The 17,761-nt window shown below is 37.0% G+C and overlaps 1 protein-coding gene across 3 annotated transcripts in view; it reads right to left on the bottom strand.

The window, feature by feature from the left end:
- The window catches only part of Rev3l (REV3 like, DNA directed polymerase zeta catalytic subunit), a 143,648-nt gene that overhangs the window by 47,145 nt on the left and 78,742 nt on the right, over positions 1–17,761 (bottom strand). For all 3 annotated transcript variants that reach the window (XR_003378363.1, XM_005363542.3, XM_026787333.1), the window contains exons 12-16: positions 14,726–14,868; positions 10,036–14,188; positions 6,403–7,310; positions 3,871–3,953; positions 2,956–3,081 (exon numbers count right to left, since the gene is read on the bottom strand). Coding sequence is in view for 2 of the 3 variants with exons in the window: in XM_005363542.3 (XP_005363599.1) it covers positions 2,956–3,081; positions 3,871–3,953; positions 6,403–7,310; positions 10,036–14,188; positions 14,726–14,868 (5,413 nt within the window). In the remaining variant the exon portion in view is untranslated. The remainder of the gene's footprint in view (positions 1–2,955; positions 3,082–3,870; positions 3,954–6,402; positions 7,311–10,035; positions 14,189–14,725; positions 14,869–17,761) is intronic.

Genomic DNA, 17,761 nt, shown 5'->3' with positions numbered 1-17,761 from the left:
TATCTTTAGCCAAGCAATTCTATTCCTGAGAAATTATGTTATAAACTCATTCATTAAATCAAAATATAAGTAGAAGGAAGTTCACTTGAGACTTTAAGAGCAAAAGGATAAGAAAAAAACCTCAATGTTTAGATGGGAGATTAGTAACCAGCTAAGTGCCATAAAGGTCATGTAATGACTGAATAGTCAGTAACTTTTAACATTTGTCAAAATAAAGAGCCTGATATCTATGTTTTAATACAGAAACATCAGTATAATATATTGTAGTGAAATTTCATTTGTATTTTAATAAATAAAGCTTGCCTGACGATCAGAACGCGAAACAGCCACACTAGTCAGCCATACAGGCCAGGTGGCGGTGGCACACACCTTTAATCCCAGCAGCCACACTAGTTAGCCATGGAGGCCAGATGGTGGTGGTACACACCGCAGGATGAGACAGGAATTGCTGTCAGTCTGAAGATTTCATAGAGGTAAGACTGCGCTAGTGGCTTGGCTGCTTTGCTTTTCTGATCTTCAGGTTGAACCCCAATATCTGTTTCTGGGTTTTATTATTCGTGCTACAATATATTGATAAATGGAACCACGGAATGTAGTATGCCTCTATATATGTAAAAACGCAAGCATGTGCACAGAAAATTTCTAGAGGCATGAGAATGTATAAGTACATAGGACTTTTGCAAAAGGAAACTGCTGATCTGGGGTAGGAGGGAGGCTTATTTTACCTTGTCTATCTTTTTGTCCTGATTAACATTTAACATATACATGTGGTATATGTATTTGCTAATATGGTTACTATTATATTCTTTTAAATATGCAAAACATTAATTATGTGTGTAGGAAGTCGATGCTGGGTATCCTTCTCTGTTGCATTCCATCTTCTTTTTCTGAGACAGCCTCTCCTGCTAATTTTGAGCTAACTTGTTTTCTAGCTGGCTGGCCAGAGAGCCCCAGGGATTCTCCTCTCCTGACCCCACCCCCAGTCTGGGACACTACACCACACACACTGCCACACCTGGCTTTATATGTGGGTGCTGGGCATCTGGATCAGCGAGCATTTAAGGACTGAGCCATCTTCCAAGCATTCCCATGCCCCAGAAATTTTTACTTGGAAATGTATACCATTCAAGATTTTATTGTTTATAATTAGCACATAATAACCTACCAAACACAAAAACTTTAAAGTGGAAAACCTTTCTCCTAAAGCCATGAAGACAAAACAACCAACTGAATTAGAAGAACGAACATGTATAATGGGTACAGAAAAGACTCGCGAGGACAATTTTAGGTCAGAAGACCCTTACAGAGTAATTTCCTTTTTAGAAATTTCACATTTACACTTAGCCTTTCTATCTGAGAGTTAAAATGCACTGCTGCTCTTAAGAGTTCCCAAGGGTGTGGTTTAAAGCGGAGTAAAGAGTGAGCTAGAAGGGTGAGAGAGAGGAAGGTGAGAAGTGGAACAGGAGTCCTTGTGTTCTGTACTGAGTAAAGCAGAAAGAAGATAAGGGAATACAATGGGCGAAGCTCCCTAGAGCAAGCATTCTTTATAGAGTTCATCTGCTGTTCTGACCACTGCACAGGTATTAAAATTCTGACCTGAGAGGAGAAAGGTCTATTAACAATCAACTCAACATCATAGACTGATTTTAACTTCAAGATGTTACATACATATAAATAAAATTAGGTTGTTCAAATAAAAAGAGAATAACCAAAGGTAATCAGTTTTTCTGGAGTCTAAAAGGATGACTCAGTAACTAAGAGAGCTTGCTGCACAATGATGAGGACCAGATTCAGACCCAGCAAACACAAAACATCTCAGGCATCTTGCAAACACCAGTAACTTCAGCTTCATTTGATATGATGTCCTTTTTCTGGCCTCCGTGGGCATCTCCACACAAACGTGTGCGCGTGCACACACACCCCAGTATACATGTATGTATGTATGTGTGTGTGTATATGTGTGTGTGTACATGCATTTTTAAAAAACAAGTCTTCTGCTAAGTACTATCAATTTTGCTTTTATATTTTTCTTATTTTTATTTACTAAATAAAAATACTTATTTGTGTGTGTGTGCATACATATGCCCTATATGTGTGTGGAGATAAGAGGACAACTTCTGGGAGTTGGTTTTCTCCTCCTACCATGTAAGTTCTAAGGATTGAACTCAGATTGTCAGGGATGGTGGCAAGTGCCTTTACTAGGTAAACCATATTGCCAACCCAATAATTATAGTTTTAAAAAACAATTCCTTTAATTTTTAACTGTGGGCATGCATTTGCTATGTATTCCTAAATTTATCTCTTGCGATTTGGGCTCTTGGTGCCTGGCAAGGTGGGATCTTGCTCCCTCTATTGGCCTTCTTGGGCACCAGACATACACAGTGCACTTAGATAACATGTAGAAAAATTGCTCATGAAATAAAAATATAAATATATAAATGTTTATTATATATATATAAAACAACAAAATACGAACAAACACTGATTTCAATCTTGCTATCACTTTAACAAATGCTTTGAGTTTCTGGTCCATTAATTTACATTTACATTTTTTTGTTGTTTTTGCTTTTTAAGACAGAGTTTCTCTCTGTGTACTCCTGGCTTCCTGAACTGTAGAGCAGGCCAGCCTTGAACTCACAGACACCTGCCTCTGCCTCCCAAGTGCTAGAATTAAAGGTGTTAACCACCATCGACTGGCTTTCCTAATTTAAGTTGCATAAACTAAATTTTAGGTTTAATTCTGTGAAGGTTGTGAAACAATAATCAGTCTCAGCATCTGGTCAATATTTAAACTTTTTTTTCTATTTTACACATATACAATAGAATAACAAAATGAAGATTAATGAAGAAATTTGAACATACCCTTTTCTGGTTAAAAAATTTCCCATACTCACCCTATGGACAAATCCTGATAGTTAAGCTCAATGTACACAATCTTATAAGTTGTAGTTTTACCTCATGTAAAGCTTTTGCCTCTTGTAAGTTTTGTATGCTGACTTTGAAACCATAGGTATTGTTTAAAGATGGTCCGTCAATCTGAGAAGTTTCTTTCTTTGGAGAATTTACTGGTGCAAACTGATTCTATTAAGAAAAGACACAGCCAGAAACAAACATGAACAGCCATTTAAGAAAAAAGCTTTGTTAACATTCCTTTTACTTTAGTAACTGTAAAAATGTGATCAGTCTATAAACAGACCATGTGCTGACATTTGATTTTACAAGCTCTGAATATGGAAAGCAGTAGTCGGATAGAGCTCACACTTCTACTCCATAGATATTTATCTTGACTTTTCTTGAAACAGAAGTAGCTAATATGGAAGTGGTTTCTATCATTTATTTCCAAAGACAATGTCTAATGCATTTCTTTCATGTAACCTTATACTTATCAATTAAGTACTATCATATCTCTAGTAGTTGAATAAGGACATTTTTATTTCTCAACTTCAATAGTAGATAATGTTGCTTTCTTTGTAATTTAGTGAAAGAAATTGAAAAATTAAGTTATATTTGAAAAAAATAAACCAACGAAAAGGATATATTTCTGGTGGGATCAAAATCACTTACTTGAGCTCTGCTGTGACTGGACTGTTCTGATACTGCCAGTTATCAGTTAATGTATGTGTATCCTCATAATCCACAATTTGGCTATCATATTCACTTTCTCTGTAATATTTGTATTTACACATAAGAATATTTTAGATCCCAATAATAAAAAACCAAAGAAAAATGTAATTTCTTGTTGTCTCAAAGATATGTAAATAACGATGCAAAAAAAATGAAACAGTTAACTTCAGACACAGTTATGAGTTATCTGCGGTCTAAAATGAAGACTTGGTCTTGCACTGACCTACAGATGTTTAGTATAGTTACCTTCACTTGTGTTGTCAGGAGAACTCTCCTGAGACTTTCAGTATCATTCCCTTTCTTATTACACAACTTCTGGGTTTTTGGTTCTGTAGAGAGAAATTTCATTTTTATCTTGTACATCTGCTTCTGTTTTTTAAAACAAATTTTGCTGTTTCAAACACTTAAATAACATGTGTATCATTCTATACTCCAAATTTCATAATTTAAAAATAAAATTAAAATCTTAAATCTCCACAAAATACTTGAAAATTTTGCATTTTATATATGCACACTGGCGTTTTACTATTGAGTTTCATATCTTAGTCATTACCATTGGGAATAATCTACTCATCAAATAGTTATGATGAGGAGGGAGAGATATCAAGTTTCTTCTGTGCTTTAGAAAGAATCATAAATTCGTCATACATAAATGAAGGTGAAATTACAACAGTTCTATATAGAGCACATTCTAAGACCTTTCAGTAGATATTTGTGGATAGTACTAAATCCAACATATACCATGATTTTTGCTATACTTACCTACTTTTCCCCCATAACAGCATTTAATTTATAAGTTAGGCAAAGTAAGCTTAAAAATACCCAGTAATAAAATAGAATGACAATAATATACCCTAATAATTTACATGAATGTGATATTTTCCCCCTTTTCATAAGGAAAGTATCTTCCTGCTTCTCTTTGGCATCATTACTTCTGTGCTTTGGGTTCATGAAGTAAAATAACAACCCCTTGAACAAAAGTGTTCTAATCCACAGCTGCTGACTGGATCACTAACAAGAGAGTAACGGGTAGAATGCTATACTAGATAATGAGATGGTTCATATCCTGGGAGAGAAAGGATAAATAGTCATGATACTCAAACAGGACATCATTTCAAACTCAGGGTTCATTTACTTACAGAATTTTATAATTAGTACTTTTGAACTGCAATTGTCTGTGTGTGACTGAAACTGCTAAAAGCCAAATCCTGAATGAGGGAGGAAGTAATTGGTAATTTGTATCTAGTTAACACTTGATGTCTTTGAACTGAAGTATGCATAGCAGGAATACATAAATGGTTTCTCCTGACTGTCATGCAGTAAGAGTATAAGAAGGCCAGTAGAGACTCAGGCAAGAGATGATAATGAGCCAGCATAAGGCTGTGGTAGCAGAGATAAAATGAAGTAGAAAATTTTGAGTTATTTAGGAAGTGAGTAAAAGAACATTGTAATGGATGGAACAGGGTGCTGATTAAGGGAATCAGACGATGTGACATATGTATTGTGCCTAACTTTGTTGAATGATGAGACAATGACATTATTCACAGAGAGGGAGAATGGAAAGATTTGATGGGTCTGAAAATGGCTCATGCAGCACATGAATCTGAGTGTGTTGGTAAGGTGGTAGTGCATGCTGACATTGAGATTATGATTTAAGGGTTAAAAAAAATTCTGTAGTCCTTTGAATATTCAATCGGAATGCCATATAGTCAAGTAGGATAGTATTCTACAGCCTAAAATAGAATTCCCAACTGGAAATACAAATTTGTGAATTATCAGTATTAACCCTGTGGTCAGGAATTTGATCATTTAGGAGAAAAATCAAAGGAAAGCTTAAGACTTAATAAATTGTAACACTTAGATGACAACTAAGAATAGTATGATACATTTAAAAGAAAATCAAGTAGAAAGAAATAAAAATAAAGACAAGAGGAACTGCAGAAACTAAGTTGTGGGCAACAGGCCATGATTACTTAGAAGGCATGATTAAAAACTAAAATGCATCTATTGGCTTCAGTTACAAGTAAGTTTTGAGAAACTTTCTTTCCCCCTGTTTTTCCAGACAGGGTTTCTCTGTTCTCTGTAGCTTTGGAGCCTATTCTTGTAGGCCAGGCTGGCCTCAAGTTCACAGAGATCCGTCTGCCTCTGCCTCTAGAGAGCTGGGATTAAAGGCATGTGCCATCACCCCTGGTGAAAAACCTTTTTCTTTTAAACAGTGGAATGACAGAGTTCAGATTAGGGTAGGCTGAGAAATGAATACAAAGTAAATAAGCAGAGCTGTTAAGAGAAATCTTGTAAAAAGCAAGCTGGCTTTAAAGGAGGAAGAAAAATTTGGCCTGAGATATAAGGTCAAGGGAAATTTTGGCTGTTTCTATATTTAAAGGTGGGAAAGAGGCTGAGGATATACTTCTGCAGTGGAGTGTATGTACAGACCTTGGGTTTGAGAATCAGAACTGGGAAAATCAAAAATCAAAAAGGTGGCGACCTGGGCATGTGTAAAAAAAAAGCCAATGGTAAAAATCCAGTTCAGAAGCAGGTAAGGCTTCTCAGTGGTTCGTCTATTTCATCCAGAAGGTAGAGAGATACAATGTACTTCACAGTAGAAAGAAGAAAACATTTCCATCTGTTGATTCCCTAAAGCATGATGAGTCAAAAATCATATTCCATTTCCTGAGCTACAATTTCAATTACAAGACTGTAATTTTTATCATATAGTCTAATGTTTCATCTCCACCTTTGAAGAAGCATATGTAGCCTTTCCACTATTTATACACTTACCAATTGATAAAGGGCTAAGGCCAGTTACTTCAGGAAGCTTTTCTAGAAATTTTCTCTGCATAACTGGTGTACTATGAAGGCAAAGTGGATCACATTTCCCAGTTCTTGCTTTAGCATTAATTGGAGAGATCATCTGAGGCTCCTGAGGCTCACTGCAGGGACTTTTTGGGGTACTATCTTTTGTTGGCTTTAAGAAGTTCTCAGCAGCTAGGGAACATAGTTCCTCCATCGGTGATGAGTGTCTATCATCTCCATTTAATGCTTTGAAATCTGGGGATGTTACTTGTTGCCAAGGTGGAATACCTGGAGAATCAGGGGAGCTGCAACTAACATAACAATTATCATCATCTTCATCTTCCTCAGGAACAGCTGCAGAGGTGAGTGGTGGTAGTGTCTGACTGACACTTACAATCTGATCACATCTTGTAGTTGTTGCTTGTAAGGCAATGTGAGCCTTAGTAACTTCTTCCTTGGTGTGTGCTATAGTAGGAAGTGTATGTGGGCATGCATCCATCTGTGAAGACACTGCAGGTGTGTCAGCTGGATTAACTAAAGGACTGATGTTTTCAGATTTTATCACTCCAGTTAACTCAGTTTTAGAGAATTTCTTTGAACGTTCATATTCTTCTTTGGCTTGAAGCCATGCTTGGACCAGTTGTCGACTTGGGGCATATTTGCAAGGCATAATTACAATTTTTTTATCTTCTACCGTCTTATGGCTATTACTTGACCCTTTATTGACAACTGCTTGGCCATTACGAAGAGGGGAGCCTGGTCTGGGACTCTGAGTCATTGCTGAAAACGCTGTTTTCCACAGGCGCAGTCCTTCCAAGGAAAAGTCTCCTTCAAATTCAACCAGGTCATTTGGAAGTCGAGTTTCCACCATGAGAAGCCGTCCTCCAATCTCCCTATAAATACATTTTTAGAACATATGTTTTTGTCTCAAGAAACAATTACCCAAATAAGTTCCTACCTAACAGATTTAGAGTCCCTTTTGGTGTCTCAAATATGACAATTTCTTTTTCCACTTATCCCAACTGTAGACAAAACACTCTACCTTCAGATTCAATATGCTTTTCTTCACTGGCATATAATTACAAAATTAATTTCTTTGAAAGGCATCATCACCACAAAGAAAGAAGGTATTTGTTGTTTCAATTTAGTGTCCTATGAAACTTTTTCTTTGGAGATGACACAAACTCATCAAAATCCTTTCCACTAGTCTTCTCTGTATGTGTTTGGGTATGTTTTTATATGAGTGAGTTAACATATGTGGAAGGCAGAGGGTGATACTACATACCTTCCTTAGTTGCTCTCCACCTAAGTTTTGGAGACAGCAACTCCAACTAAACTTTATGCTCATCACTCTGATTAGCTGGATGGCCAATGAGCTCCAGGGATCTGTGTGCCTGCACCTATCGAGTGTTAGGGTTATGGACAGGCGCCACCATGTCCAGATTTCATGTGTGCACTAGGAATCCAAACTCAGGTCCCCGTGCTTATGCAGCAGGAACTTTATCAACTGGTTCATCCTCCCAGGCACTCACTGTTAATTTTAAGCAATATTCTACTCTCACCATACACAGATAAAAACAATAGAGTAATTTGTCTTTTATTTCTCTAAAGCCTCTTTCTCTATCTGCTAGTACCTATACCTTTGTATTTTTAAAATTCTCTCAATATTAAAAAAAAACATGCATTTGTTGGTGGTATACTATGAGGTTTTGGGTTCAATGTTCAGTATCAAACAAAATCCCATCTACACAGCTGAGGAAACAACTATAATTCTGTTGTCATGTATTTGAGTTTATAAACACAAGAACTTTGGAATTGGCAGAACACAAAATGAACAGTCTAAATTCCACTAATGTTTAAACTCATGTGTATATAAGGAAGAATCAGTAACTGAAAGATAAACTGGTTTAGTTTGCGGGGTGTGTGCACATGTGAACATGGTTGTCAGAGGACAAACTTTTGAATGTTCTTCCTCAGGTGCTGGCCTCTCTCTTTCAAGGACCTGAAATTCACCAAGTAGGATGGGCTGGCTGTTCAGCAAGCCCCAGGCTCTATCTGGACCACCTCTATAGAGATTTAGGATTACAAGTACATGCCATTAGTCCTCTTTTGTTTTTGTTCTTTTAAACAAACACCCCCCCACACACACATAAATCTAGATTACCAGATTTATGTCCTCAAGCACTTTAGCAACTGATTCATCTCCAAAGCCCCAAACTCTTGGATTAGGTCATGTACTCTGTTAGCTCTTGTTAGTTATGTGCTACCTTAGTGATGAGAGTCTAGAGAACTATCCAATGGCTGCTACATAAAACAGTACAATGACTACCACTTCACTCTTTGTTGTATGCATCTTCCCTGAAAATCTTTAATGAAAGAAAAGACAAGGAGAAATCATACCTCAATCACACCTCAGTAACTATAAAAAGCTAATAGCACTATCAACAAGACTAAAGATGTTGAAATCAAATGAAAAGTAGTTTAAAACAGACATATCCAAAACTAATGTTCATTTACTATCATAAAAGAACTTATGTGTCCCCAAAGGTCCATCCATTAGAGGCTTGGTCCTTTGGGACTCTGAGAGTTGCCAGAAACTTTAAGGTTTAACTTTAAGGTGGAACTTATTGAGGTCTTTAGATTATAGACACTGGTCTCTTCTTTTTGGTCCTAACTATCTAGTGAGAAGTTTGGCTCTGCCAAACGTGCCTATTTTGATGCGCTATTGCCAACAGACCCAAGTCATAAGTTGAACGTAGACTGGAATCTCTGAAAACTGTGAGTCCAAGTGAATCTCTTCTCCTTATAAACTGGGTAGCATACAACATTTCTCACAGTGACAGAAAGCAGATGAACACATTTATTAAAACAAAACAAACATTTAAAGAAACAATTTTTTTAAATAAAAAAGTCCAAAAGCTTAATTTTGGTTTGGTGAGATGGTTCTACAGGTAAAAGCAGTGGTCACTAAGTCTAACAACCTAAGTTTGATCTTTGGGGCCCACATGGCAAAAGGTAGGAATTGAGTCCCACAAGACCTCCATACTTGTGATATGCACACAGATACATACACATACACCAAAAAAAAAGCTTAACAATTAAAACTTCCATTCATGGGTTAAAACTCAGTGGCAGTATTTGCCTATGATATGAGGTCCTAGGTTCAGTTCCCAGAATTGAATTCTCTCTCTCTGTCTCTGTCTCTGTCTCTCTCTCTCTCTCTCTCACACACACACACACACACACACGTACACACACAGTCTCTCTCACCCTGTCCCTCCCTTCTTTTCTCCTCCTGTAATACTTTGAGGTATTTTGACATTCTTTTAAATTCTGTATCATGTCAAAGTGAGCCTTTGCTCCTCTAATGGTGACATGAGTTAAGTACTAGCAAATTAAAGCCCAAGAATCATCAACTTAATTTGTCTAGGTGCAGTTTTCTACTTTGTGAATGTTCTTAGTCAATGTATAATTACAAGTAATTTTTCATTGTTCTTGAAAACGCAATATCACAAAAAATGCATTATCACAGAGATAAAACTAGCAATCAGTTATGAAATGTTACAAAATAAAAGCTGTTCAAAGTGACCCAAGAAGAAACAAATGGATTTTGATTACCTGGGCTTTTCTGGCACATCAGAAGGATTACTGCAAAATGGTTCCTGATAAATAGTTTCTGAAAGATCATGATCCAACAAAGTTGCCACAATTTCTTCCCTACTTGGTGGGGACATAAGTGGTTTCAGAATGTGAGCAGTTCGAGGAGTAAAACTGCCGTTTTTAGACTGTAAGGGAGAGCTGGTAGACCTTGGTGAACTATCAGGAGTTGGTGTCAATACATCATTGTTTCTTGAAACATACAATTCTAAATCTTCAGAAGCTGCATCCACAAGTTCCCCATCAGGGGAGGAAAGTATGGTTGTAAAAGAGGTATTAACTGAGTCAAGAGATTGTTCCATTTCTTTTCTGTTATGACCTTGCATCCAGTCTGAACTGCTTGCCTGTGGAAGACTGAGAAATACTTCTTTACTCACTGAACTCCTATTCAGCCTGGATTTCTCATTTAGACAACCCTCTGACTGCTGGACACAGAAAGACTCCATGATTGCATTAGATCGAGATGCCAGAGGATGAAAGCTATTTTTCCACTGGCTGTGCCGATGACTTTCATTGTTATCTATAGACGCTTTCTCAAAAAGTTCAGGGTTCAAAGTACTGGATCTAATCCATTGGCTTGAATCAGAGACATGATGCTTCTCCTCACTACAACTCTGTTTGTCGTGATTTAAAAGCTCGTTCTTTTCTATAGCTTGTCCTGGGAAAAGATCCTGAACAGCATCACTCAGAAACTTCTGAGGCAAATTCTGATCAGCTGGAACAAACTGACTACCAGAGTAAAAGCTACAAAACCCAGTCTGGCCAATTGTGTTAATATCAAAATTATAATTATGTTCAGGAGATAAGCTATCTTCAAGTGAATAACAACTTTCAAAACCTGGATCTGAAAAAAGGATGGGACTATCATCTGACAGGGAATTATCCAACTGGCCAGAGGTCTGCAGATTTAGAGGGTCCACTTTTAGACATCTGGGGGTTTGCTCCTTAGGTTTCGTTCTTCTGGGAGTCCGAGGTTTTCTTGGAGATGTCACTGATCGTGTTCGTTTACTTGTTTTCTTATGCTCGACAGGAACAGAAATATTCTTCTCTGTCTGATCACTAGATGTTGGATCTTGTACAACATTTGCACTTTGTGCTTTCTGCTGCCTTTTTTGTAACAATTCTTTTAGAACAGCTAGCCCAGATTGTCCTTCACCAAATACTGAAGGTGTTGACACATTTTGATTTTTACACTGAGACAGTGCTTTGGTTTGTGAAACTGCTTCTGACAGTGACCTTTGTTTTACCCTTTCAGGCTTAAAATTTGACATATCTAAAATAAAGCTCCTCTGTTTCTGCTCCCATGCTATTTGTTTGATGGGACTTCTCAAAGAGGTTACAAAACAATTAGGTGTCTGGCTTTCTTCAGAAGCTGCATTTCCTGGAGAACAAGTTTTTTCACTATGTTTTGACTGTTCTGATATGCACACAGTCTGCTGCTGACTGTCCTTACAGTGCAAAAAATTGGGGGCACAGACCTGTTCTGGCTTTGATTCTAAAGAACTGCGGTACTCATTTAACTTTCCAATAGATGACACACAGTTTTTCTGTATATTTGCAGTCTCTTCTGTCTTTGGAGACAATACACCTGAAGAGATGTGTGTACTTTGTGCTACTTGAGACAAATGGTTGGAAAGGTCAAATATGCTTTTCTGAATCAAGGTTGATTCCTTTCGAGTAAACATAGCATTTTGAGACCGCTGAATATTAATTTTTGAGATTCCAGGTCCTAGGGAACTATAAACTGATGAATGTAAATCATCTCGTGAACTGGGGAACGTTTGCAAATCCACAGACTTCTTGCTTTCTAAGAAAGAGGAAAAGCAGTTAGACATCTTCTGCGGTGTACTAAGTCCAGTAGGTTGGCAAGTAGAAAGTGGATGATCCACAGCAGGGCCCGTTTGTGACATCTCTTTCTGTTTAAAAAGTGCTTGAGTGCCAGAGCTACTTGTGAGCTCAGGCACGTTCTGGTGGTTGAGTGTAAGCTGTGCTTCAGCCTCAGCCTGTGGTTCTGTCTTTTCACCTGTAGGTGCCATGTGCTTTCTTGATGAACCTTTCTCATTTGTTCTTTGTCTCTGTTTTGCTCTTGGTTTCTTTTTACCATCATCTCCCAGTTTATTTGTCTGATTTCGTTTGTTTCTTTTTTTAGTAACTACAGAGGGATTTGCAAGTCTTGCTTTTGACTTCTTAACCTGTGCTCTTGCTCGACTAGTTTTTCCTACCCGAGAATTAGCAGTCTTAGCGTTATATGCATTAGGACCCTTAAAAAGCATTGATTCTTTTTCTGCAGCAGCCAGAATTTCTTCAGCTCTTGGGTCTGTGGGAGACCAGCAGCGAGGAGGAGATGAATTGATAGGACTTGTGCTTCTCTCAGAAAGAAAACCTAGCTTTGACATAACATCACTATAATTCAAGTCACAGTCTTCGGTTTCAGCAATGTAAGATGGTGAGGGAGGAGAAAGAATAGCATGTGTCCGTCTTTTTCTGAAAGATAAAGTTCTTTTAATGTTTTCACTATTTGCTCTTTGTTGCTTACCAGTTTTTTTCTTAGCAGACTTATGTTTTGACTTCCTTCTGTGACTTTTCTTTGGTGCTAGTGGATAAATGGGATATTTGGTTGCAGGGGAGTCAGGAACTTTTGGCCAAAAATCCTTCAAAGGTGCAAGCTTCTTATACAGTTCCATTTTTTCCTCAGTTAATATTACTTGTTTTTCTTTAGAATCTATTTTACTTAGCTTCACAAGCATATTTTTCCTCCCTCTAAATCTATTGATAATAATATACTTTATAATGACAGGGGGAAGCTTTTTAGACATTTTTCTTCGTTTTCTGGGTTTTAGAGTTCCATCTAAATTTTCACCAATTTCCATGGGATGAGGTAGGCTAATTTTTGAGTTCTGTGTTACAAAACTTGACTCACTATCTTCAGTTTCATAATTTACCTTGCGTTTGGCTCTAAGTGTGTATTTATTTCCGTATAGTCCAAAGGACTGATCAGCTTCTAAAGACCCATCTCCAAAATGACAGTCTATAAAATTTTCTGTAGGTGTTTTATTGTCAAATGTTCCATGAGTAGCTTTACTTAAATCACTACTCAATGCATTATCCTTCTCAGAAGCACTGCTGTAAGGATTACTATGCATACAACTGTCTTTTGTGGTTCCAGTATCACTACTTTTGGTAGAAGTTTCCTGATGGCCTATTAATTTCTTTTTATTCAATTTTAACCGGGAAGGTTTACTGCCAGGTTGTAGTTTGTATGTGACAGGAGATAGTTTCTGTGGTCTACTGAGACAATTAGAAAGAACAACACTGGGAAAAAACATATAATGGGCTGCCTGCTGGCTGAGACTTGGCTTTTCCACTTTATGTTCTTGGAATTCTTCGTATCTGATTTTGAGTTTATTCAGTCCGCTCTCATCAGCGCTGCTATCAAGAGAATTCACCATAGTTCTATTCTCTGCTGAGCACGACAGCATGTCACAACTTCCAGTTAATGAAGAGGGGAATATACTATTAAAAGATGTGCTGTTTCCCTTTTCATTTCCTTCAGAGGACAGTTTACTTTTTGAATGACTTAAGTCAGGAAAGTTGAAAGAGTTTTTCCCCAATGTATTCTCACTAGTATGACGGTTCACATGTATGAAAGAGGCATCCTTTTCAAGTTTTCTCATGTTCGTATACTTTCTACTTGGTATTTGTCTTGTAACAGATGGAATATCTTCTTCATAATCAAAAACACTACTTTCACAGGAAGATACCGGCAAAGACTTGTCTTTCTTACAAATCTCTTTATGAGAGTTATCTGAATGAACACTACTGTTCAAAGATCCAGAGCATTTCATGGAGTAAGGACTTTCATTTGTAAAAGTGACCGAACTGTCTCGACCTTTTTCTGTATTGTTTGGTGGTGAAAGGTCTCCAGTGAAATCTTCTTTGTTTAAAACATGGGACGAAAGGGCACTTGTATGTTTACACTGAAAGGCAATCTTAGCAGAAGATGGGGGTTCCAATGTAGCAGCATCCTTGTGAAAGATGGAAGGTCTTACAGATAATTTACTTGTTGCAATCACTGAAGAGTGTGTTCTACAATTTTCATTGTTTAATGGATTGTCTGGAATCAAAGAAAGAAAAGAATTTACTCATTCATAGTGTTAATCTCTTAAGGAAGAATTTAAATTGTTTGTACATCTAAAATAGCAATCTGAACAAAGTTTACCCCTCTCATCAAGATTATACAACCGAAACAACATTAGTCATTATTTTAAACATATATTCTTTTGATTAAAAAAAGTTACAGTAGCTTTAAGGAATATGAGAAAACACTATCATTTGTTTCATGAAATAATATGCTATTCTTCATGTTATCTGAAATACAGTTAGCATATTTCTTAGTTTCCTGTTATATATGAATGATACTGATTAGGGTTTATAGAGCTTCAACAAGCAATTCACAAATATCCTACCCTCTTGAAAATAAGGAAATCATATATCTATATTTTTTAAAAAGGAAAACTCCTATAGAAAGAAAAAATGTAATTATATCACTAACAACCTCATATACTTATGCAGGAAATGATTTCAGTTTTTAAATAAAATATAATTTTACTTACTAAATAACCAAATGCCTACAATAGATTTGTTTTCTTACCACTATTTTCATCTGCAGTTCCGTCTAACTGAGGTATAGAAAGATTGGCAAAAAGCAAACTATTATCACTCCACTCCATTTCTTCTTCTGAGGATGAATCATCATCTTCAGTTGAGCTTCTGTGGGCATTTCTACACAGTGACCTAGAGAATATTAAAAGTCATTGGTGAGTATGACCATTAGAAAAAGATACATCTGGGGCTGCAAAGATGACTCAGGAGTTAAAACACTGGCTGCTCTTGCAGAAGACTCTATTTCAGTCCCAGAAACCACATGGTGGCTTACAACTGTAACTCCAGTTTCAGGGGATCTGAACACTCTCTTCTGGTTTCTGTAGGTAATGCATACATATGATGCACAGACACACATGCAAACATACATGTAAAATAAAAATAAAAATCTTAAAGAAAAAAGTGCATTTTAGATGCAAAATTTCTGATTATGATAGTAAAACAAAACAAAGATAAAAATAGCATTTAGAAAAGAAAAACAGATTTATTTTACTTTATTAAAGTATACTGCTATGGGACCTGTAAAGCTATTATAAAGTAGAATTTATAATCTTGCTCATATGAAGTATAAAGCATCATAATTATTACTTATGGCCACATCTTGGGTTACTCTATCTAGTCATGTCCTTCCTTATAATCTCCCTGCATCCTATCTGTGATAATACATACACATATGTAACAAATGAGAATCGAGTGACTCTTAAGAAGGTAGCATCCTAACATTTTAAGATATTCATAAATGAACCTTTAAACTCTGAAATGAGAAACAAGAATGCAGTGCAATGGGGCACTGAAATCAGGACCAGAGAGAAAGCAATAGTGATCAAGAGGAGCTAGAAGACAATATGGTAACCGACTTGATCCTGCAACAGCTAATAAAGCAAGGTTACTGAAAATTTTAGGAAAATCTGAGGTTCAGCTAGTTTAAGTTCAATCATATATTTCTACTAGCTTGGAACTTTCATTCCCATCTTGATGCTCAAAATATTTCTTCCCATACCTAGCCTTTTCCTTCTGGCCTCAACTGCTTGAAAACCATTTACCCTTTAAGTCTTTTACAAATCACAATTTGTCATAAAATCACTTTTATGTGCTCAAAGACATGATCTAATTGTTAGTTATTATTACTTATACCCTGGCTGACCTGCATTAGCTCTGTAGACCAGACTGGTCTCAAACTCGGAGATCTGCCTGTCTTTGCCTCCTAAATACTGGGATGAAAGGCGTGCACCACCACACCTGGCTAGAGTTATTATTAGATTCTAATAATTCTAGTCTAACTTTCTATTTGATATAAAAATCTTATTGTTAATAGTTCTGATAAATCTCCGTCTTCATGGTCTTTCTAACAAGGGCTTGCTGTCTCATATAATAACCCTTCAATGATTAGTGACTTCAGTGTAGCTAACTGCCTTTTGATATCACATACAATGAGTATTTTCAACTTCCATGATATATTCATGCTTTATCCTCCACCATAAGGAGCATATATGTCATTTTCTACATGTGAATATTCAATTTATAAATTTTATCACTTCTCCTTTAATTACCTAATTAGACCAAATATCCTCTATTCTAATGTTCTTTAAAAATGACAGTGTTCACAGATCTTTCTAGTTGTCTCCTTTTTCTTTCTCTTTATTTTCTCAGTCTTCTTAAACTGTGGTACACGTGGAAAAACAAAACATTTAATATATAGCATTCATTTAACAAATTCCTTTCTACATTTCTACTATTCGATTTCTCTCAAATATGGTTATGAAATGTTTGAGTCTCGTTCAGAGGCTGATTAAAGAACCACAACACATAGGTGATGGCTAATCTCGGTCGCCAACCTCACTGACTCTGGATCAATTGAAATGTGTATCTCTGGGCATTCCTGGGAAGAACTTTCCAGACCAGATTATCTGAAGCAGGCAGTACCACCCTAAACGTGGGCAGCACATTCTGGTCGCAACCTAGATAAAAAGACATGGAAAAAGGAAACTTGCTTTTTGTCTGCTTGCCCTCACTCTATCCTGTGCTGTGGCATTCCTTCAACAGTATCAAGGGGAAAAAAAAACTTCTTTGGAATTCCAGTGTAAACTGAAGAACAGCAGCTCTCCAGGAATCTTCCTGGCACAACAGATTGGGCCTGCTGAGACATTAGTCTCGTATACAGAGTCTTGGCTTCTCCACTGTAAGATGGTTGTTGTTGGTATGCATCCTGTAAAACAATCTCATGGATACCCTTTTATATTATATATTATATATAGTCATTATAAATATATATTCCTTCTACCAGTTCTGTTCTGCTGTGGAACAATCCTTTTTTTTTACACTAGGATTATTACGTATTACTCTCATTGGTTAATAAAAGCTGAAAGGCCAGGGCAGTAGCTGGGTAGGAAAATAGGTGGGAAAGCCAAACTAAGAATGATAGGAAGGAGGGCAGAGTTAGGAGAGACACCAGTCAGCCACCCAGGAAACAAGACATGCTAGAGAAGAAGTAAAGCCAAGAGCCATGTGACAATACATATATTAATAGGAAAGGGTTAATTTAAATATAAGAGTTGGCTAATAACAAGCCTGAGCTATCTGCCAAGAATTTATCAGCTTGCACTGTTCCTTTAGAAAACCCTGGCTAATATATCAGCTTTTTGTTTTGCTTTGCTTTGTTTTGTTTTGTTTTGAGCCAGGGTCTTACACTGTAACCCTGGCAGGCCTGGAACTTACTATGTAGATCAGGATGGCTCTAACTTACTGAGAGCCACTTGCCTTTGCCTCATGAGTTCTGGGGTTAAAGTCATACAGCATCATATCCAGTTCTTACTGACATTAAAAGTAAACCATAACAACAGTGCTTGCTTCTTTCTGAGACTATTTATTTGAGGTAAGGTCTAATATGTAGCCTTTGCTACATATTAAAGGCATGTGTGATTAGGACAGCTGTTATTCTTTTGGTCCCTGCCCTAGCCACGCCCACTCCTTTTAACCTCTGACCGCCTGTGATTGCTCGCTCTCTCCCTGTGTTCTCTCCCGGTGT

Source organism: Microtus ochrogaster, linkage group LG9, assembly GCF_000317375.1.
Source record: "Microtus ochrogaster isolate Prairie Vole_2 linkage group LG9, MicOch1.0, whole genome shotgun sequence".
Lineage (NCBI taxonomy): Eukaryota > Metazoa > Chordata > Mammalia > Rodentia > Cricetidae > Microtus > Microtus ochrogaster.
The sequence above is the reverse complement of the archived record's forward strand: the minus strand, read 5'-3'. Positions and strand labels throughout refer to the sequence as shown.